Source organism: Scyliorhinus canicula, chromosome 3, assembly GCF_902713615.1.
Source record: "Scyliorhinus canicula chromosome 3, sScyCan1.1, whole genome shotgun sequence".
Taxonomy (NCBI): Eukaryota; Metazoa; Chordata; class Chondrichthyes; order Carcharhiniformes; family Scyliorhinidae; genus Scyliorhinus; species Scyliorhinus canicula.
In genome coordinates this window covers 123,846,990-123,870,582 of record NC_052148.1, presented here as the reverse complement: position 1 = coordinate 123,870,582, position 23,593 = coordinate 123,846,990, and the positions used below count along the sequence as shown (strand labels likewise).

Sequence of the window (23,593 nt, the reverse complement as noted above, 5' to 3'; positions counted from 1 at the left end):
ACGTACCATTTACACAAATGTAACCATCAAGCGGACAGCACTTAAAATCTCATACATGGCCACACAGATGCACAATTTAGAGGGAACTTATCCGTTGATCTTGTACATTCCAGGGAATACAAATCTCGTTGAGATAATCTTCCCTCGTGGTCTGACCCTTGGAATTGTCATAACGCTTCGGTAAATCGGCATTGCATTGCTTCCAAGGCAACTATATCCATTACATTATTCTATATTGCCGTGCTCTGGAGTTTTGGGAAGATCCCTATGCAGCTTCTGAGTGAATAAGCAGAAATTATTTGCAGTGGCATAAGGGCTAGTAACTTGGAAGCACAGATGTACAAAGAACCAGAGGCAACACAAATGGTTTATTACTGAGTTATCTGAAATGCACAGCATGAGGGTGCAATGAAAACCAATTCCGTAGTAACTTTCAAAAGGGAATGATAAATACCAAAAAACGAATCTATCTGGAAAGACCAGGGATGAATTGAGACAAATTGGAACCAAATGGTTGCCACCTGTGCTGAATGATATGCTGCTATCATTGTTATGAGTGTCTTGCGATATCATTTGTCTTGATTCTGTTGCAATCTCTTGGATGTTTTTCCATTGTGCAAAATGGAAAATGTGTTGATAGACAATTCCACTGAATATTTAGCTTTCTCCCCTGCTGAATTAACTATTACTGTCATTAGTAAGAACATTGAAATGGTCTTAAACTTTTCTTAAGAAGCAAAACAAACTGGTAACTTCCTCCTCTTATCTACATTAGGTCATTTTAAAGGTTCTGTAGACCAGAATCTTCCCATTAGCCCTCCATCATCTGTGGATAGTGAGCTAAGTGCTTCAGAAGTAGATGAAGATTCATTGGGATCTGGTTACAAGCTTGCTGATGTCACAGACGTACAGATCCTAGCTCGGATGCAGGAAGACAGTAAGTAATGAACAAATATTTAATGTAAACTCTGAACTTCCAAGTAAAAAAAGTTGGCTGAAATCAAATTTAACAATGTTTGCTATGTGACGTGTGTCTTCTAAAACCCACTTTAATGTGATGAATTCCTTCACAGAGGCTGCTTCTTGCGCAGACATTTTTGTAAGAAATATTAAGTACATGGTTTTTGTTCCGCTTTTTTCTTCTGTTTTTATATTTTATTTCCTTTTGTTGCCTATTGGCACTGCTATCTGATGATTCTTCATATTGTTTCTGCATATCGCATATGCCACACGATGGAGCTGAATGAGCTTGATATTGGTGCTCAACGATTTATTGCAAAGCTGTTATCTGCCAAGACCCCTCAGTTGCAAACCAGAAAATAGTTTAAATAAATGATGAGTACATTATGTTTTATAACAATTTCCATTTATATGGCACCTTAAAGTAAAACATCTCCAGGCAATTTACAAGACCATAATTAAAATTTTACACAAAGCCACATGAGATATTTTGGCAGACGAACAAAGGCTTGGTCAAAGAGATAGGTTCAAAGGAGTTTCTAAAGGAGGAAAGAGAATAGAGAGGTACAGGGAGAGAAGTCCAGAATTCAATGGAGCAAGTACAATCAGGCAATGTTCAAGAGACTAGAATTGGAGGAATTGAATAAACAAATCACTCTGAAATTGTCTGAACAATACTTTGTATTGCTAACCTTTTAGCAAACTGAGCTTTGCAACTCCAATCATTGTAATTTCTAATCACTGGTTCTTGGGTAAAATAAAAATGGATTGTTTTAAATTAGTCGTCTCTCTCCTCCCTCTTTCTCTCTCTCTCCTCTCCCCCCCCGTATTCTTCATTCCATGCAAATGTTATTCACATTTTTTTCATTCAGTTTAGCAGTTAGTACAAATGTAATCAGATTATGTCGGAATAAAGTATTGGTAACTCTTTATTGAGGCTTTTCTTTTGCTTATTGCATTAATTGAAATAGTATGGTCTTGTAAATGAAAGCAGCATTCCATATCCTTTAGAGAAAATGTTCCATACTGCTGTTCAATTTTCAGAAATATAGCATTAGACAGAATTTACTGTTCTAATAATCCTCATCATGCAATAATTCAGTTATACCTTGTACTTTTACTGCACCTAGGTCTCAGACAGGAATATGAAGCCACTACCTCAAGACGTAGTTCAGGTTCTTCCTGCCACTCCCTGAGGCGAGGTACATTCAGTGATCAGGAGTTTGATGTTCAAAGTCTAGAAGATGAAGAAGAATGTGTTCCCCACGCTCTGCATCCTCCCCAGAACCGATTCACTCCATCTCCACGGCACACCCCACGAGCTTCACCAAGACACTCGCCTCGGAACTCTCCACGTTCACGCTCTCCTGCTCGGAGTCTGGATTATGGGAGAGCATCTGTCTCACCTCAGCCCATGATTAGTCGTCTACAACAGCCTCGACTCTCCCTGCAAGGCCACTCTACAGACCTCCAGTGTAATATTGTTAAAAATGAAGGCAAGTGATTGGCAGTAGAGTGGTACTGAACTTACTTGTACTGTTGCATTGATTACGAATAACATCTGACCTAAAACACAAATCTCCAATGTCTGGTAATCTTCATCCCAGAGTATTTAAGGAAGTGGCCCTAGATTTGGATTTGATTTATTGGCACGTGTACTGAGGTACAGTGAAAAGTATTGTTCTGCGTACAGTCCAGACAGATCGTTCCATACATGAAAAAACATAGGACATACATAGATACGCCATGTAAAAGGTTAATACAGTTATAAGAGATGTAGAAAGAGGACCTGAGAGAGAGCTCAGCGAGTCGCCACACTCTGGCGCCATCTTGAACGTAGTCAATCCATTGGTGGTCATTTTCCAAAATTATTTGGACTCTGGAAGATTGGAGGGAAGCTAATGTAACCCCACTATTGAAAAAGGGAGGTTGAGAGAAAACAGGGGACTATAGACCAGTGAGCCTAACGTTGGTAGTAGGGAAGTTGGTAGAATCCATTCTCAAGGATTTCACAGTACAGCATTTGGAAAGCAGTGGTGTAATCCGACAAAGTACACATTGATTTCCGAAAGGAGAATCATGCTTGACAAATCTATGCAAATTCTTTGATACTGTAACTAGTAGAGTTGACCAGGGAGAACCAGTGGATATGTTTTATTCAAACTTTCAGAAGGCTTTCGACAAGGTCTCACATAGCGGACTAATATGTAAAGTTAAAGCGCATTGGATTACGGGTAGTGCTTTGAGGTAGATATAAAGCTGGTTAGCGGTCAGGAAGCAAAAGATTGGAATAAATGGGTATTTTTGTGATCGGCTGGTAGTGACTAGTGGGATACCGCAGGGATCTGGTTTCAATTGGATTTATTCTCACATGTACAGAGTGAAAAGTATTCCGCATACAGCCTAGACCAGGGGTGGGCAAACTACGGCCCGCGGGCCGCATGCGGCCCGCCAAAGGTATTTCTGCGGCCTGCCAAGTCATTAAAAAAAAACAAATTTTTTTTTTAATTTTTTTTTTTTTTTTTTTAATTTTTTTTAAGGTTAATGGAGGCGGGCTGTTGGGTTACTTACTGGTAAAGGGTGGATACATTGACTTGAGTAGGGTGATCATTGCTCGGCACAACGTCGAGAGCCGAAGGGCCTGTTCTGTGCTGTACTGTTCTATGTTCTATATGAGGCGCCCAGAATCATAACCGGGTGAAGTAATTATTTTACTTAATATACTATGCGGCCCTTTGTGAATTGTGAATTTTTGAATGTGGCCCTTGCACGGAAAAGTTTGCCCACCCCTGGCCTAGACAGATCATTCCATTCTTGAAAAACATAGGACATCCATAAATACACAATGTAAATACATAGATACAGGCATTGGGTAAAGCATAAGAGTGTAGTACTACTCAGTAAAGACAATGTGTGAGGAGATCCGTTCAGTCCATAAGTGGTTTCTTTAGGAGTCTTGCAACAGCGGGGAAGAAGCTATTTTTGAACCTGTTAGTATGTGTTCTCAGACTTTTGTATCTCCTGCCCGATGGAAGAGAGAATAACCCGGGTGGGAGGGGTTTTTGAATATGCTGACTGCTTTCCCAAGGCAGTGGGAGATGTAGACAGTCAGTGGATGGAAGGCAGTTTCGCGTGATGGACTGGGCTGTGTTCATGACTCTCTCTAGTTTCTTACAGTCTGATTCTTACAGTTTCTTATGGTTTCATATGGCTGAGCAGTTGCCATATCAGGTTGTGATGCAGCCAGACAGGATGCTTTTTGTGGTGTATCTGTAAAAATTTATAAGAGTCAATGTGGACATGCCGAATTTCTTTAGTTCCATGAAGAAGTATAGGTGTTGTTGTGCTTTCTTGGTTGTAGCGTCGACGTGGGTGGACTAGGACAGATTGTTGATGTGCAGACCTAGGAACTTGAGCTGCCAACCAACTACCTCTACACTATTGATGCAGGCAGGTGTGTACGATACTTCGCTTCCTGAAGTCAGTGACTAACTCCTTAGTTTTGCTAACGTTGAGGGAGACATTGTTGTCGTCCTACCATGCCACTAGATTCTCTATTTCCCTCCACTACTCTGACTCATGGCTATACGAGATCCGACCCACGGCGGTTGTGCCATCAGCAAACGTGTAGATGGAGTTGGAGCCAGGTTTTGCCTCACAGTCATGTGTGTGTAGGGAGTATAGTAGGGTGCTTAATACGCAGCCTTATGGGGCTCTGGTATTGAGGACTATTGCGGAGGATGTGTTGTTTATCCTTGCTGATTGTGGTCTATGGATCAGGAATTTGAGGATCTAGTTGCAGAGGGAGGAGCAAGGTCCTAGGTTTTGTAGTTTTCATATGAGCTTGTATGCTGGGAAAAGGAGCACCGTCTTATAGTCTGATTTTCCAAAGTGTGGTCGAGGATGATTTGGTTGGCGCCCTTGATGTTTATGTCACAGTGGTCAAGGATGTTTGTGCCCCTGATGGGATAGGAGATGTGTTGGTGGAATTCTGGAAGTACACCTGTTGAGGTTGGCTGGTTGAAGTCCCCAGCCACAATGAACAAGGCCTCTGTATTCTGTTTCACTGTTATTTATAGCTGTGTTCTTCAAGCGCCTTCTTCACTGCCGCCTGTGGTGGGGTGAAGACTATCTTACTGATGGCAGAAGTGACCTCCTATGGAAGGTAGTATGAGCAGTACTTCACAGTCAGGTATTCCAGGTCCGGGGAGCAGTAGTTCGCCAAGATCACCATGTCCGAGCACCAGGACGAGTTGATGAGGCAAACCCCTCCACCCTTCGCTTTGTCTGATGACGCTTTGCGGTCCATCCAGTGTATTGAGAAGTCATCAGATTATATGGCAGAGTCTGGTGAGGCAAGGGTGAGCCATGTCTCCATGAAACAGAGCACACAGCAGCCTCTTACTTCTGAAAGGTATGTATAGCATTAAGTTCGTCCAGCTTGTTTTTGATTGCTTAGACGTTTATAAGGAGTATGCTGGGGAGAGGAGAGTGAGATTATGTTCTCGGACTCCAACTGTTCACGTTATATATTAATGATTTGGACGTGGGAACTAAATGTATTATCTCCAAAAATTGCAGATGATACAAAGTTGGGTGGGAAGGTGACATGTGAGTAGGATGCAGAAATGCTTCAGTGAGATTTGGGCAGGCTAAGTGAATGGGCACATGCATGACAGATGCAGTGTAATGTGGATAAATGTGAGGTTATCCGCTTCAGTAGCAAAAAAAAGAAAGGCAGATTATTATTTGAATGGATATAAATTGAGAGAGGTGGATACTCAGTGAGACCTTGGTGTCCTCATGAATCAGTTGCTGAAAATAAACACGCAGGTATAGCAGGCAGTAAAGAAGGCAAATGGTATGCTGGCCTTCATAGCGAGAGGAGTTGAATATAGGAATAGGGAGGTTTTACAACCATTGTATAGGGCATTGGTGAGGCCATACCTGGAGTATTGTGTGCAGTTTCGGTGGCCTTGTCTGAGGAAGGATGTTCTTGCTATGGAGGGCGTGCAGCAAAGGTTTACCAGGCTCATTCCTGGGATGGCGGGACTGTCATATGAGGAGAGACTAAGTTGGTTAGGGTTATATTCATTGGAGTTGAGAAGAGTGAGAGGGGATCTCAAAGAAACTTACAAAATTATAACAGGATTAGCAAGGTAGATTCAGAAAGAATGTTCCCGATGTTGGGGGAGTCAAGAGCTGGGGGTCATATTTTGAGGCTAAGGGTTGAAGCTTTTAGGTCTGAGGTGAGGAGAAATTTCTTCACTCAGAGAGGGTGAATATATGGAATTCGCTATCACAGGAAGTTGAAGCCAAAATGTTGTATAATTTCAAGAAGGAATTAGATGTAGTTCTTGGGACTAAAGTTATATGGGGATATGGGGGGGGGGGGGGGGGGGGGGAAGCAGTCAGCTCTCTCTTAAAGGGAAAAGCAGCCTATTGTCATCTGGGACTATGCGACTTTGCCTATTAGCATGGATGGAAGATTGGCTAACTGATAGAAGACAGAGTTGGGATAGGGGGCTTTTTCAGGATGGGAACCTGTAACAAGTGGAGTGCCCCAGGAATCGGTGCTGAGGCCACAATTATTTACAATATATATTGGATGAAGGAAGTGAATGTAACATAGCCAAGTTTGTAGATGACACAAAAATAGGTATGAGGGCAAGTGGTGAGGATAGCACAGATAGTCTGCAGAGCGGCACGGTAACACAGTGGTTAGCACTGTTGCTTCGCAGCGCCAGGGTCAATTCCCGGCTTGGGTCACAGTCTGCGTAGAGTCTGCGCGTTCTCCTCGTGTCTGCTTGGGTTTACACCGAGTGCTCGAGTTTCCTCACACAAGTCCCGAAAGATGTGCTTGTTCGGTTAATTGGACATTTTGAATTCTCCCTCAGTGTACCTGAACAGGCGCCGGAATGTGGCGTCTAGGGGATTTTCACAGTAGCTTCATTGCAGATTATTATATACAAGTTAAGTGAGAGCAAAAACTTGGCAGATTAAATGTAATATTATGTATGAAAATGTGAAGTTATGCGCTTTGGTAGGAAGAATAAAAGAGCTGAATTTTAATTAAATGGAGAAAACGGCTACACAGCGGGAGTCCTCATGTATAAATCACTAAAAGCTAATATGTCAGTAGGTAATAGGGAAGGCAAATTGAATGTTGGCCTTTATTTCAAAGGGAAAGTACAAAAATAGGGAAGTCTTGCTAAAACTATACAAGGCATGAAGTTAGGCCACACCTGGAATACTTTGAACGGTCTGATCCCTTTATTGGAAGCGGTCCAGAGAAGATTCACTCTGTTGATCCCGGATATGGAGGGACCATCTTATGCGAGGTTGAGTAAGTTGGGGTGGTACATTAATGTTTAGAAGAATGACAGGTTACCTTATTAAGACATAGAGGATTCTCTGGGGGCTTGACAGGATAGATGCTGAGAGGTTGTTTTCCTTGTCGAAGAGTCTAGGGCCAGAGGGCATAATTTCATTTAGAAGTCATCCATTTCAGACCAAGATGAGGAAGAATTTCCTCTGAAGGTAGTGAATCTATGGAATTCTTTACCACAGAGGGCTGTGAAGGCTAGGTCGTTGAGTCTTTCAAGGCTAGCTGGAGTTGCCGTTGGGTCTAAGGAGATCAAACAGCGAAAGGACACCTGCAAACGGGGCCTGACTGGTTCCTGGTGGAATTTCTGCCATTGAGATTAGAACCATGTAAATGGTCGAAGACTGCCGTCCAAAGTGTGGCGACTGCTGAATGTGGTTCTTAACGCCAGCGGCAGGGCTGGAGCCAAAGATAATTGTGCCGTTAGATGCAGAAAAAGCGTTTAACAGGGTGGGGTGAGGTACCTCCTTGCGGTTTTGGAGAAATTTGGGTTGAGCCCCCGGTTTGTGTCATGGGTATGTCTGCTGTACAAGGCTCCTTTAGCCAATGTTCATAAAAATACCATGAGTTAAACGGCGACGAGGCACGGGTGTCCTATGTTTCCCCTATTGTTCGCATTATTGAGCCTATGGCCATTGGCTTGAGGGCCTCGGACAAGTGGAGAAAGATAGTTAAGGATGGATTGGATCTGAGGGTGTCTCTGTATGCAGATGATCTTTTGTTATATATGAGGGGGGGGGGGGGGGGGGGGGGGGTCCTTTCCCGGATACAAATTAAATCTGGAGAAGAGAGAGTATTTTCCGGTCAGCACTCCGGGGAATGGAGCCAGTCTGGGGGTGCTTTCTTTTCGCTTGGCCAGATTTGTGGTGGCTCGAGATTTTGACTCGACCCTGCAAGTTGAATTATACCAGCCTGCTGAATAAGGTCAAATCTGACATACGAAGGTGGGATAACCTTTGTTTGCCCCTGGCGGGTAGGGTTCAGTCAGTTAAGATGAACATTTTGCGAAGATTTCTGTTTCCATTTCTGTGTCTTCCGGTCTTTCTCCCAATATCATTCTTTGTGGTGGGTGGGGGGGGGGGGGGGTGTAGAAAGGTTAATATCAACCTTCATACAGATGGGAAATCGCCACGGATTCGGAGGGTTGTTCTACAGAGGAATAGACAGTCAGGAGGTTTTGCGCTGCCGAACCTGATATTTTATTACTGGGCTGCTAATGCAGATAAGGTGTTGGGATGCTGTGGGGACCAGAGGTCTACCTGGGTGCAGATGGAGTCTGGGTAATGCAGGGGGTCCAGTGTGGATGCACTGGTGACGGCTTCTCTTCCGCTTGCACCAGCCCCAAGTGCTCGTTGAACCTGGTAGCGGTCGCCACTTGAAAAATATGGAGGCAATGCCAGCAGCATTTTAATCTGGGGTCAGTATCAAGGCTGGCCCCCATTTGTGCTCACCACCTTTTTGAACCAACACGGTTCGATGCCACATTTGGAGTGCAGATGGGACTGGAGAGATTATGTGGCCTATTCCTGCCTGGAGGGATGGTTTGCCAGACTGGAAGAATTGGAGAAGATTGGGGCCCAGATTCATTTAGGTACCTTCAGGTCCAAAGTTTTGTTAGATGAACTTCCCCGTAGGTGCCACCATCCTCCTTGATAGAGAGCAGATCCTTTTGTGCGCGGGGTCAGAGAAGGGGAGTACATCTGTTAGATATGGGCAGATTCTGGCAGAGGACTCTGTTTCAGTGGAGAGGGTGAAAATCAAGTGGGAGGAGGAACTAAGGCCCATGTTGGAGAATAATGTGTGGAGTGAGGCCCTTTGTAGGGTGAACACCACATCCTTGTGTGCGAGGCCGAGCTTAAGGTAATGTTTAGGTCACACCTGACCAGAGCTAGGATGAGTCGCTTTTTTGCAAGGGTTGAGGAACAGTGCGAGTGCTGTTCGAGGGGGCCAACTAACCATATGTACATATTTTGGTCTTGTCCCAAACTGCTGAGCTTCTGGGTCTCCTTTTTCAACACCATGTCAGCGATTCTGAGCATCAAGATTGAACCCTGTCCCTTGGTAGTCACATTCTTAGCCGGAAGTGTGGACGGGTGTAGGGGCGGATGTTCTTCCTTTGACTCGCGGATTGCTCGGAGGAGAGTCCTGGAGGGATAGAGGTTGGCAACTGCCCAGTGTTTCGGCTTGGCTAGGTGACTGAATAGAGTTTCTGTACCTGGAGAAGGTTAAATATGCAATGAGGGGATCAATTGAAGGGTTCTACCTGAGATGGCGACTATTTATCATCTAATTTAAGCAATTGACCACTTAGCTGGGGGAGGGGGCGTATGTACATTGGTGGGAAGGGTATTTTTCTTTTGTTGATGTGGGGGGGGGGGGTGATGGCGTTATGTCATTTGGCTTGTTTTCTTGTCTTGTTTTACTGCTGTTGTTTCTATTTTTGTATTTTAATATTTACTAAACTGAAAAGGACTGACGCGCAGTGGAGAATCCTGGCCACCGTCTCATTAATGGCAGAACAGACTCAATGGGCTGGATGACCTACTTCTGCTCCTATATCTTATGATCTTAACATGGGGCTTGACTGAACAGAAAAAATGTTGGCAGGCCCTTTCAGCCTATCAAATATGTTTTCCACATACTGAGTGAAATTTTCCTTCTGAAAGAAAGTTGTGGAGCATTGGAGAAGAAGTAGGTCGGTCAGTCCCTTGAGCCTGTTCTGCCATTTAGTCATGGATAATCTGTATCTTAACTCTCATTTATCTGCCTTGGCTCCACATCCATTAAAAGAATTATCTAACAAAAAACATCAATTTCAGATTTGCAGTTTTCAATGAACTGAAGTGATCCGGGTAACTAGCTAATCAGTGGAAATAGATGTTTTTTTTTAGTCTCTCTGCTCCTCAATGTTACAGATACCATAAGTATATATGGTTTAGATAATCTTGGTCTGTATGGTGATAAACTCCCTGCAGTTAATTATTTAATTAGGTAACTAGTTTGAATTGGTTTATGGCCTGCAGTGCCTGACTCAGCTCACTGGATTTTCAGTTAGTATAAATATAAGATAGTGAGCTTGACCGAACAGGGGAAAAAATTGATTGTTTCTTCAGCTTATCAAATATATTTTTCCACGGACTGGTCTTGCTAGCACACTAAGTAAACATGAAGTCTCTAGCTCGAGACTGAATACAGCAGGGCTCACTTTGGGAATTTGCTAAATGTGGGAACTCGGTGCAGTGAGGAAGGTGGTGCTGTTCTAATCTAGTACAAAAAGGAGGGATCCTTGAGAGAAAGCCAGAGCTAGTGATACCTGAAAGTTGAAGCCTGGTGGTATTAATTAGACTAGCAGCTTAGTGATTGATGACTTTTAAGTTGGGCCAGTATCTTAAACTGAAACTGGGGAGCTATAAGTTTTGTAATACATTTATAGCATTAGTTGAGTTCCATATTATAACTAAGGATAAATGTTGAGTAATATTTCTAAACTTTAATTAGTTAGATAAAACACAGTAAAGATAACTGGGCAGGTGATGTCTTGCAGCTATGGCATGTGGCAGTTATTAAGTACCTGAGATCCACAGCCACCAAAGTAAGTGTTTGCAGTTCAAGGAACTTCGGCACAGAGTTGATGAGCTGGAGCCCGGGCTTAAAATATTGACGTATCAGGGAGGGGTAATTACTTGGACACTTAGTTCCAGAAGGCAATCACACCCCTTAGGAGAGGTACTTAAGATTTAATCCATGGTCAGGGACAGGAGGGTGCAAAGGTAATGAGAGGCAAGTATGAGAATCCAAATGGTGACAGTGGAGGGGCCATGGCCCTTGCAGTGGTTTGATCTTGCAGTTTCAGTTGATGAGCGGGAACTGCAGGAAAGGTGAACAAACTGGCACCATTGTACAGGGAACCATTCAAGTGGGGGTAGGAAAAAGAATGTAGCTGTTGTAGGGAACAGCATAATTAGTGGGATCGATGCTGTTCTACAGCCCAGAATGCGAGTCTCGAAGACTGTTTTTGCCTAGTATCAGCTTTAAGGTCATCACCTCTGGGCAGAAGAGGAACTTTGAAAAGGAGAGAAAGGATCCAGTCATCATGGTCCATGTGGGATACTGACAACATAGACAGCACTAAGAAAGAGTTCCTGTTGAGGGAGTATAAGCCGCTAAAGTCTAAAAGCAAAGGTAATCATAGAATTTACAGTGCAGAAGGAGGCCATTCGGCCCATCGTGTCTGCACCGGCCTTAGAAAGAGCACCCCAATTAAGTCCATGCCTCCACCCTATTCCCGTAACCCCACCTAACCTTTTGTTCAGTAAGGGGCAATTTATCATAGCCAATCCACTTAACCTGCACATCTTTGGACTGTAGGTGGAAACCGGAGCACCTGGATTTCTACCCAAATCAAAGACAAATTGGCATAGGATAAATAAGATCAGAGTTGAATGCATGTCTCAAATATTGGTATGGCAGAAATGGATTTAGATCCCTGGGATACTGGCACCAGTACTGAGAAAAGAGGGAACTGTACCATTGGCCTTCATCTGAACCTTGCAATGGCAAGTATCCTGGTGAGTCATGCAATTAGGATTGTAGACCAGGCTTTAAATTAAAAGAGAAAGGACTAGGCAATGGTACAGGGTAGCGATGCAAGCAATGATAACCAGAGTATGATGGAAAGAAACAGCTTACAAGTATTAGAATGCACTAGCAAATAAGGACAACAAGGAAAAATGATACGCCAATTTTTAAAGACTATATCTGAATATACACAGCATTCATAACAAGGTGGATAAATTGATAGCACCAATAGAAATAAATCAGTATAATATCGAAGCCATTACAGAGACTTGATTGGAGAGATAGTGGAGTTGTGGTAATATCATTGAATAAGTAATCCAGAGGCCAGGCTAATGCTCTGGGATAAGACTTACACGGTAGCTGGTGGAATTTAAATTCAATTAATATGGAATTTAAAGCTAGTCGCAATAATGGTAACTGTGACAACCATCAATTATTGTTTAAAAAAAACACCTGGTCCACCTTGGGAAGGAAATCTGCCATCCTTGCTCAGTTTGACCTACATGTGACTCCAGACCCATATCAATATGGTTTACTGCCATCTGAAAAGCAAGCCACTTGATTCAAGGGCAATTAGGGTTTGGCAATAAGTGCTGATCCAGCCAGTGACATCCACAGCTCATGAAATAATTTTACAAAGTGACCTGAACATTCAAAGGTATTTTGTAGTAAAAGTAGTAAGAGGTGGGGGTAGCTCTGTTAATGAAGGATAGAATCAGTTCAAAGTGACTTGGTTCAGAGGATGAAGATGTAGCATCAGTTTGAGTGGAGCTGGGAAATGGAAAAGGAAATAAATCTCTGAGAATAGTTTCTGGCAGTGTTTTTCAAACTTTTTTTCCTGGGACCCACTTTTGCCAACCAGTCGACCTGCAAGACATGCCACATTTGTTTACCTTTAATGTGAAAGGGGAGCCTGCTTGGTCCTCATGATCACACTTGAGTCAGGTTCAAAGGAGGAGAGGGAATGCGCACATCAGATGCCGACTTAGCTGGGTCCTTTGTGTCGTCTTCATCTTTGTGAAAACAGAAAATCCAACCATGCTCTTGTCAGTTGTCATGAAGGGCAATGGCAACCGAATGCTTGTGTTACTCAGCAGTGGATACTCCTGGGAAATGCTACTCCAGAATGCTGACAGCCTCATGGGCTTTTGGTGTGTTTTTGATGTGGCCGCACAGGTCAGGTTCAGCAGCGTAGCCTTTTAATTTGGAGTTAGCTGTAAGTTAACAACTGAGACTGGGGTCTCAGCCTCAAAAGGCATTTTTCACCCACCATTTCTCTTTCAAATTCTGAAACTTCTCTCATTTTCCAGTACTTCCCTGTATATAACCCTTATTTGCAATGGCACAATGAACAAAACCATACCTCAAAGATCATCTTTATACTGCTTCGTTCTTGAGTTACGTTTCTTTGTAGGCTGTCCACTAGAAATCCTTGAGATCTGTACAGAGCTAACACTAGCACTGCTCTGTCCTGCCCTGGACTTGCTCCAGATCCTGTTGTGAGATCTTGTCCAGAAGGTACACTGCCTGTTTGTGTCTCTGGCTGTCTCTTACATGTAAAAAAAACATCCATCTTCACAGTCCTCTTGCATTGTTTGCCAGCAGCTGGATAACGAAAGCAGCTCTCCTCCATGATTTGACGCTAACAACATGTACATAAAGGGCTCCTGACATCAAGTGTCCATATGGGTGGGTGACCTCACTGCTGCCACTTCTGGCCAGAAGACTGCACACCGCTTCATTTCTTTTCATTCAGAAGACAGCAGTGGTTGCTATTCTCAATTTAAGAGCTGGTAGCGGCCACTGGATGCTTCTCCCGCGATTATAACCACCCTGGGAATGGCACGACCGATTTCTCCGACACCCGCCACAGCTGATCTGCAACTTGCAAAACCTTAATTTATGAGACCCTGGCAGTCGCTACACTGGTCGGAGTATTAATAAAGAAATAATGTGGGCTTCTAAGAAAGGTATCATAATGTGGGAGATTTCATCTTCATATGGATTTGACATATCAAATTCATAGAATCGCTACAGCGCAGAAGGAGGCCTTTTGGCCCATCGAGTCTGCACCGACCCTCTGAAAGAGCATCCTACCTAGGCCACGTCCCCACACTATCCCAGTAACCCGACCTAACCTTTTGGACACCAAGGAGCAATTACGGATGGCCAATTTGCCTAACCAGCACATCTTTAGACTGTAGGAGAAAAAGGATCACGTGGAGAAAACCTATCCAAGCACAAAGTGCAAACTCCACACACAAAGTGACCCACAGCTGGAATTGAACTTGGGTGCTGAGAAGCCACAGTGCTAACCACTGTGCCATCATGCCGTCCATTGATAACGTTAGTGTTCAGGGTGATTTAAAGAGTGTACTCAGATTCGTTTCTTAAAGTAAAGTGGGTGTTGTTCCCTTGAGGATGAGACTGAGAAATTAATAACGGAATTGTGGAAGTGGCAGAGACTTTGAACAAGTATTTTGTATCTGTCTTCACAGTGGAAGTCACAAAAAGCATCCCAACAATAGTAGAAAATCAAGAGAAAATGGAGAGAAGAACGTAAAACAATCACTAGGGGGGAAAGTGCTCAGGAAAATTAATAGTTCTGAAGGTTAACAAATCCCATGGACCCGATGGTCTGCATCCCAGGGTCTGAAGTGGTTGCTGAGTTAGTGGGTGTATTGGGTGTAAATTCCCTAGATTCTGGAAAGGTTCCAGCAGATGAAAACAGTAAATGTAACACCTCCATTTAAGAAAGGCAGGTGGTAGAAAGCAAAATCATAGCCTAACATCTGTCATTGGGAAAATGGTAGAATCTATTATTAAGGAGGCAGTAGTAGGAGATTTAGAAAGCTGAATATAATTAGATAAGAGCTCACGGTGTTGAGTGTGATATATTAGCATGGTTGGAGGATCGATGGGCTAACAGTAAACAGTCTGGATAAATGGGTCATTTTCAGGTTTCCAAACTGTTAATTTGTGGAGTGCCGCAGGGGTCAGTGCTGGGCCCTCAACTACTAACTATCTATATTCGTGACTTGGATGAAGGGACCATCTCTGATGCCAAATCTATTGATAATAGGAAGGTAGGCAGGCTCAGTGTGCCGAATGGCCTCCTATTTGTTATGATCTTACAATAGCAAATTGTGAGGAGTATACAAGTAATTTGCAAAGGAACATAAGGTTAAGAGAGTGGGTAAAAAAAATTGGCAGGAAAATGTGAAGTTACCACTGGCAGTAAGAACACCAAAGCAGTGTATTACTTGAGAGATTGCAGAACTCGGTGGTACAGAAGAATCTGGGTGCCTTGTCCATGAATCACAAAGCCAGCATGCACGCATAGCAAGTAATTAGGAAGGCAACTGGAATGTTAGGAAGTCTCGCTGCAACTTAATAGGGCATTGGTGAGACTGTACCAAGAGTACTTTACATTTGGCCTCCTTACTTAAGGAAGGTTATACAGTATTTGCATGGAAGAAGTTCAGAGAAGGTTAACTAGGCTGATTTCTGGGATAAAGGGCTTGTCTTATGAGGAAACATTGAACAGGTTCAGCCTAAACTGATTGGAATTTAGAATCAGAGATGTTGTTCTTGAAACATACAAGATTCTGAGTGGACTTGACCGGATAGATGTTGATTCTCTTTATGGGGGAATCTAAAACTAGGGAACACAATTTCAAACATAAGAGGTCTTCAATTTAAGACTGTAATGAAGAGGAATTTCTTAGAGGGAGTTGGCCTTTGAAATGCCCTTCCACAGATATCCGAGGAGACTGGGCTATTGACTATGTTCAAGAGCTGAGTTGAAAATGAAATAAAAATCGCTTATTGTCACAAGTAGGCTTCAAATGATGTTACTGTGAAAAGCCCCGAGTCGCCAGATTCCGGTGCCTGTTCGGGGAGGCTGGTACGGGAATTGAACCATGCTGCTGGCATGCCTTGGTCTGCTTTGAAAGCCAGCGATTTAGCCCTGTGCTAAACCAGCCCCAGACAGTTGGACAGATTTTTGATCTACCACCAGTTTTGTGGCACAAATACAGACAAGAAGTTGGATTTGACGCTACAGTCTGTTCATCCACGGTGTTATTGAATGATGGAGCACAGTTAATGGGCCAAATGGCCTACTCCTATTTCTTGTATATGATCTCTATAATTCTAAAACCTCCAGCTTTTTTAAAAAAATCAGTGCACCTTCACTTTCTTCTGTAAGGTTGTTCCAAATGCCCACTAAGCTGAAGGGAAGAAATACTTCTAATCTCAATTTTCAACTTGAATTAATTGTAAAACATACAGTAGATCTGTGCAAAGAATCCGCTTTTATTTACATTGTATTTGTTTTGATTAAAATCTGAATAGTGCAGGCTATTCCATTTTTCTTCAGTAGAGCAAGTTTGTACCTTGAATTGCAAAACTGTCAAATTAACATTGGTTTTGATGGTGTGATTGAAGTTATTTGTTCAATGAGAATTTAAGATCAAAATACTTGGGATTTCTTTGTTTATTTTCACAATGAAGAAACGGCTGCTTTTTTTAAAGAAGAGAATGCATGTTTTGTGTTTTCTAAGTAAGGAACAATCCTTTCACATAGTTCATTTGATGTATTAGACTTGCACACACAGGTTTTATGTAAGTGGCTAACCTTTGCCATTTTGTCTTTGTTTCTGTTCTAGAAAAGTTGAGACGTAGTCTTCCAAATCTATTCAGGACTTCTAATGTACAGTCAGCAGAGTCTGTTAAAAACAGTAGAAGTTGTGACTCAAATTTACAAGTGCCAAATGGGGGAATACCCCGAATTCAGCAACAAGCTTCAGCGAGTAAGTCTGCATTAAAGTCTAAACAAACAAGTTTCATCTACTACTGCGTACTAGATTCATGACTGGTACTGCATAGTAGATTCATGACTGGTACTGCATAGTAGTTTCATGACTGGTACTGCATAGTACATTAATGACTGGTACTGCATAGTAGATTCATGACTGGTACTGCATAGTAGATTCATGACTGGTACTGCATAGTAGATTCATGACTGGTACCGCATAGTAGTTTCATGACTGGTACTGCATAGTAGATTCATGACTGGTGCTGCACGGTAGATTCATGACTGGTACTGCACATGTAGATTCATGACTGGTACTGCAGATGTAGATTCATGACTGGTACTGCAGGTGTAGATTCCTGACTGGTACTGCAGGTGTAGATTCCTGACTGGTACCGCAGGTGTAGATTCATGACTGGTGCTGCACGGTAGATTCATGACTGGTACTGCACATGTAGATTCATGGCTGGTACCGCAGGTGTAGATTCCTGACTGGTACCGCAGGTGTAGATTCCTGACTGGTACCGCAGGTGTAGATTCCTGACTGGTACTGCACATGTAGATTCATGACTGGTACCGCAGGTGTAGATTCATGGCTGGTACCGCAGGTGTAGATTCATGGCTGGTACCGCAGGTGTAGATTCATGACTGGTGCCGCAGGTGTAGATTCATGACTGGTGCCGCAGGTGTAGATTCATGGCTGGTACCGCAGGTGTAGATTCATGACTGGTGCCGCAGGTGTAGATTCATGACTGGTGCTGCACGGTAGATTCATGACTGGTACTGCACATGTAGATTCGTGGCTGGTACCGCAGGTGTAGATTCCTTACTGGTACCGCAGGTGTAGATTCCTGACTGGTACCGCAGGTGTAGATTCATGGCTGGTACCGCAGGTGTAGATTCCTGACTGGTACCGCAGGTGTAGATTCCTGACTGGTACCGCAGGTGTAGATTCATGGCTGGTACCGCAGGTGTAGATTCCTGACTGGTACCGCAGGTGTAGATTCATGGCTGGTACCGCAGGTGTAGATTCATGGCTGGTACCGCAGGTGTAGATTCATGGCTGGTACCGCAGGTGTAGATTCCTGACTGGCACCGCAGGTGTAGATTCCTGACTGGTGCCGCAGGTGTAGATTCCTGACTGGTGCCGCAGGCGTAGATTCATGACTGGTGCCGCAGGCGTAGATTCCTGGCTGGTGCCGCAGGTGTAGATTCATGGCTGGTGCCGCAGGTGTCGATTCCTGACTGGTGCCGCAGGTGTAGATTCATGACTGGTACCGCAGGTGTAGATTCATGGCTGGTGCCGCAGGTGTAGATTCCTGACTGGTGCCGCAGGTGTAGATTCATGACTGGTACCGCAGGTGTAGATTCATGGCTGGTACCGCAGGTGTAGATTCATGGCTGGTACCGCAGGTGTAGATTCCTGACTGGCACCGCAGGTGTAGATTCCTGACTGGTACCGCAGGTGTAGATTCCTGACTGGTGCCGCAGGCGTAGATTCATGACTGGTGCCGCAGGCGTAGATTCCTGGCTGGTGCCGCAGGTGTAGATTCATGGCTGGTGCCGCAGGTGTAGATTCCTGACTGGCACCGCAGGTGTAGATTCCTGACTGGTACCGCAGGTGTAGATTCATGGCTGGTACCGCAGGTGTAGATTCATGGCTGGTACCGCAGGTGTAGATTCATGGCTGGTACCGCAGGTGTAGATTCCTGACTGGCACCGCAGGTGTAGATTCCTGACTGGTACCGCAGGTGTAGATTCCTGGCTGGTGCCGCAGGTGTAGATTCCTGACTGGCACCGCAGGTGTAGATTCCTGACTGGTACCGCAGGTGTAGATTCCTGACTGGTACCGCAGGTGTAGATTCCTGACTGGTACCGCAGGTGTAGATTCCTGACTGGTACCGCAGATGTAGATTCATGGCTGGTACCGCAGGTGTAGATTCATGGCTGGTACCGCAGGTGTAGATTCATGGCTGGTACCGCAGGTGTAGATTCCTGACTGGCACCGCAGGTGTAGATTCCTGACTGGTACCGCAGGTGTAGATTCCTGACTGGTGCCGCAGGCGTAGATTCATGACTGGTGCCGCAGGCGTAGATTCCTGGCTGGTGCCGCAGGTGTAGATTCATGGCTGGTGCCGCAGGTGTAGATTCCTGACTGGTGCCGCAGGTGTAGATTCATGACTGGTGCCGCAGGTGTAGATTCATGACTGGTACCGCAGGTGTAGATTCATGACTGGTACCGCAGGTGTAGATTCATGACTGGTACCGCAGGTGTAGATTCATGACTGGTACCGCAGGTGTAGATTCATGACTAAGTCGGAGCTTGTGAAGTCAGGAGACATGTAGCAGAGTGAATAGCAAACTGCCTATAAATTAGAAAGCAGGTATGAATGATAGACTGATAGAAGTGTGATATTCCTCATAAGACCATAAGACATAGGAGCAGAATTAGGCCACTCAGCCCATCGAGTCTGCTCTGCCATTCAATCGTGGCTGATATTTTCTCATGCTGGGACCACAATTGTTCATCTTTTATTTAAATGATTGGGTCTCCGGAATCAGAACAATATCAAAATTGCAGATGTAGCCAAATTGGAAGATATAGTTAATAAGCAGTATGCAAAGTACAAGGTGACAACTTGTAGACTGTGTGTAGATGTGTGAGATTGTGCATTTTGGTAGGAAGAGTGAGGAGGTTACCTGTTCCTCGGAAAAGAAGTCTAGTTCAGGTGGAAGAATAAAGGGATCTAAGGGTACGGATTCACATATTTTCAAAGTAACAAACAAATCATCAAATCCGTAAATAAGCAAACGACCTCTGGTTCATTTCACATTTGGCGTCCTCCCTTTTGGTCTCCATGTTGTGCAAGGAACTTGTAATAGGCACTGGAGAAAGTGCAAAAAGCAAATTCAAAGATGATACCAGAACCAGGATGGTGCAACTACATAAACACCGAAACAGCTGGGTTTCTTTTCTCTAGAAAAAAGACTGATAGCGTCCTTCAAAATTATAAACACATTTGATAGAATAGTATGTCCAAAACGAGGGGCCATATATATAATAAAATCAAAATACTGCAAAGTAGTAAATGCTGGAAAAACTCAACAGCATCTGTAGATAGAGAAACAGTTGACATGTCGAGTCCATATGACTCTTCAGGACTCTGAAGACGAGCCACAAATGTAAGTTGAGTGTTAGTGTTATTATTGTGCATCTTCTTATTTAAATTCATTGCTGATGTTATCAGTAAGTGCTGTGATGTCATTAGTTGTTACCTGCGTATATTCATATTTAACTGTCATTGGTTCTAATTCTATTCTGTTACTGTTATTTTGATGTTTATCTAGTTGCTCCTGCTTTTGAGTCCATACTATTTTAAACTTCGTTATTTTTACATATTAAAGAAGATTAACTTCCACCGCATCTTTCAGACTACCTTCCTGTGGTCAAGTTATCACAATGAGGAATTCAGGAGAAATTTCTTTCCTTAAGAGTATGGTGAGAATGTGGAATTTACCACCACATAAATAAGTTGAAGTGAATAATATAAATGTAATTAAGGGTAAGATGGATGAGAGAGAAAGGGTCTCTCCGATCCATCAGGCTATGTGATAGGGTGAGATGAAGTGAGTTGGCAGGAGACTTGTGTGGAGCATAAATACCACCATAGACTTGGGCTGAGTGATTGAATAGCCTGTTTTTGTGACGTTAAATTGTAATTAAATGGACTAACAAGATCACTCTGAGGCCTCTTTGGGCTTGATATGTTACTTAGTTCAAGAAATTAGTTCTTGTCCTTTTTACCTAATCATTTTTTAGTTCTACATGCAAGTTTTTTCAATGACTGGCTTTGGAAAATCCTTGTTTAAACCAATGGCCAACAATGCAGTTTAATCTTAACATTTCAGGATGGATATTTGAGCAGTTTCAGTTGACAGTATCAATGGACTTCATTGTGAGCATCAACATTAATCCACTAGGAATCTACATTCTGTTTTTGTTCTTGGATCCTGATATGAAGCTATTCTTCTATTTTTCAACTCCACATTGTCTAAATTGTGATATGGATTGTTCTTGTTCTCTTGGGTGCAGTGATAATTGTTTCAATTAATTATACTGTGCTTTGTGTTCTTGGTCTTGGGGGGAAATTGCCAGCCAGCTGTTCCATTCACTGTCTAATCTTACAATTAACATCTCAAGCTTTGTTCACTGGCACTTCTAAGTAATTTTAATCTTTAGATGTGTCAGTAAGGTTGAATCGTAGAACCCCTACAGTGCAGACGGAGGCCATTCAGTCCATCAAGACTGCACCAACCCTCTGAAAGAGGATTCCATCCAAGCATACTCACTTGTCCAATCGCAACAACCCCTTAACCTAACCTACACATCTTTGGACACTGAGGGGCAGTTTAGCATGGCCAATCCACCTAACCACATCTTTGGACTCTGGGAGGAAATCTGAGCACTGGAAGGAAACCCACGCAGACACTTCACACAGACAGTCACCCAAGGCTGGAATTGAGCCCGTGTGAGGCAGCAATGCTAACCACTGCCACTGTACTGCCCAATTGGTTACTGTACCAGCGAATAATTCCTGTACAGTCAGGTGGAGGCGGAGCAATTCCCAGTCCTTCCTGTTGAAGAACATGACCAGTGAGCGGAGAATTTACCTGTTGTGTCAATGATAGATTTATCAGCACCGAAGCTCATGCTACAATGTTTTAATTCTAACCCAATAATCTTCTTTTATAAAGGGTCGAATTATTTGGAGAATGTGTCATTGATTTGTACGGTAAAAATACTGAATTAAGCGTGTTAAATTCTTGAATTCTGTGCATAGGAGCAGAGTAATAGCAAATAGTTAAAAAGATAGCCAGCTCTTTAAGGGGGTAGAAGATGTGTGTGAACATTGCGCGGGGGTGGGGGCCTGAAAACCACGTTCATATGTTTTGGTCCTGTCCAAAGCTGGAGGATTACTGAAATGAGGTTTTTCGGGTAATCTCTAAAGTAGTGCACGTGAAACTAGACCCAGGCCCTCGGGAGGCCATATTCGGGGTGTCAGACCAGCCGGGGTTGCAAACGGGCACGGAGGCAGATGTTGTAGCCTTTGCCTCGTTGATCGCCCGAAGGCGGATCCTGTTAGGGTGGAGATCAACCTCTCACCCTGGCGTGGCGGGGGGACCTGCTGGAATTCGTGGCGCTTGTAAAGGTCAAATTTGAACTGAGGGGAAGAATGCTGGGGTTCTACAATTCATGGCTGTTATTCATTATGCACTTTCGAGAACTGGATCACATCGAGCATTAGGTGGGTGGTGGGTGGTGGCTGGGAGGGTTGGGGGGAGAGGGACTCTGTGTTAATGGTGACTATGGATGATTCCTGATTCTTTTTTGTTCTTTGTTTACGTTAACATGCAGGCTGCTGTTTGGGGGTTTGGTGGAAGGATGGGATTGTTATTGATATGGGGATTGACATTGCATCGTTACTGATTATTGTTTATTGTTGGTGGCTGTAAATTTGGGAGAAAATGTGAAAAAGGAGGAGAATAAAAATATTTTAATAGACGCATTACAACACCAGTTTAAAGTCCAAAAGGTTTGTTTCGAATCACTAGCTTTTGGAGCGCAGTTCCATCATCAGGTGAGACTCGCCTGATGAAGGAGCTGTGCTCCAAAAGTTAGTGATTCGAAACAAAGCTGTTGGACTTTAAACTGGTGTTCTAAGCCTTCTTACTATGATACAGAGAGGCATCATATAGACTAGGACTAGTAGAGTCATCTGTTGACATGATGGAACAAGAGGTAGAAGACCTTATGCTGAAGTAATTGCACAGGGTACAATGAACTAAACAAGGGCCGAGATGATAAAATAATGTTAAGAACCCCACTGGGCGGCACGGTAGTACAGTTGCTTCACAGCTCCAGGGTCTCGAGTTCGATTCCCGGCTTGGGTCACTGTCTGCGCAGAGACTGCACATTCTCCCCTGTGTCTGCGTGTGTTTCCTCTGGGTGCGGTTTCCTCCCACAGTCTAAAAGATGTGCAGGTTAGGTGGATTGGCCATGCTAAATTGCCCTTGGTGTCCAAAAAGATTAACTGGGGTTACTGGCTTACGGGTATAGTGTGGAGGTGTGGGCTTGGGTAGGGTGGTCATTTGTATAACTCCACTGATCTCTGGTAAACAATGTTTCTGATATGGCTATTTGCACCTCAGTGCCTCTCGACTCCTGATAACCTTGTTACTGGGAAAATTACATCTTATTATTCCTCCAGATGCTTGATAGTCTTGTTACTTTTCTGTTATTTTATTTTCATCTCAAATTCACTGGTAATCTCATTAACTTCCCAAATTCCTAACAAGGAGGATGAGGTGACTGAACTCTGCAGTACAATCGGTACAGTAGATCTAGTAATAGTACTTAAGACCATTTATGTCCAGCATTTAAACCTTACAGTGAGGGATAAATATCTCATTATTAAAAGTGCTATATAAATAACTTTGAAGTGAATTATTATTTGTAAAACAAAATACTCCTCACTAATATTTGTATATCATATATATATCTTGACTCCCATGGATACTTAACCTAACAGTTCTTTCTTTCACCTCAAAAAATGTCTTCATTCAAACATAATTATCCAGCTTTCCAGCAGCAGTGTCATTCCTTGATCAAGAAGATGTGCAGGTAACCTCTTATTTACCAATGCTGCCTTGTAACTACAGTGCTACAAAAATAATTCAAAGTACCTCAATGTGTCCTTCCCTGTGGGAAGAGATTTAAATCTCTTTCTGTCTGCCCAGTTTTCATTATGATTAGGAATGTGCCATGGAAGAAATTGCAGTTGTGCTTACTTCCC

At 43.4% G+C, this 23,593-nt stretch overlaps 1 protein-coding gene across 3 annotated transcripts in view; it reads left to right on the top strand.

Annotated features, from left to right (window-relative positions):
* slain2 (SLAIN motif family, member 2) overlaps positions 1-23,593 on the top strand; it is a 71,721-nt gene that overhangs the window by 30,489 nt on the left and 17,639 nt on the right. Inside the window, exons 4-7 of one of the 3 annotated variants that reach the window (XM_038791235.1) lie at positions 776-937; positions 2,091-2,456; positions 16,594-16,737; positions 23,379-23,421. In XM_038791235.1, coding sequence (XP_038647163.1) covers positions 776-937; positions 2,091-2,456; positions 16,594-16,737; positions 23,379-23,421 — 715 coding nt within the window. The remainder of the gene's footprint in view (positions 1-775; positions 938-2,090; positions 2,457-16,593; positions 16,738-23,378; positions 23,422-23,593) is intronic. The other 2 variants (XM_038791233.1, XM_038791234.1) reach the window with 2 other exon arrangements.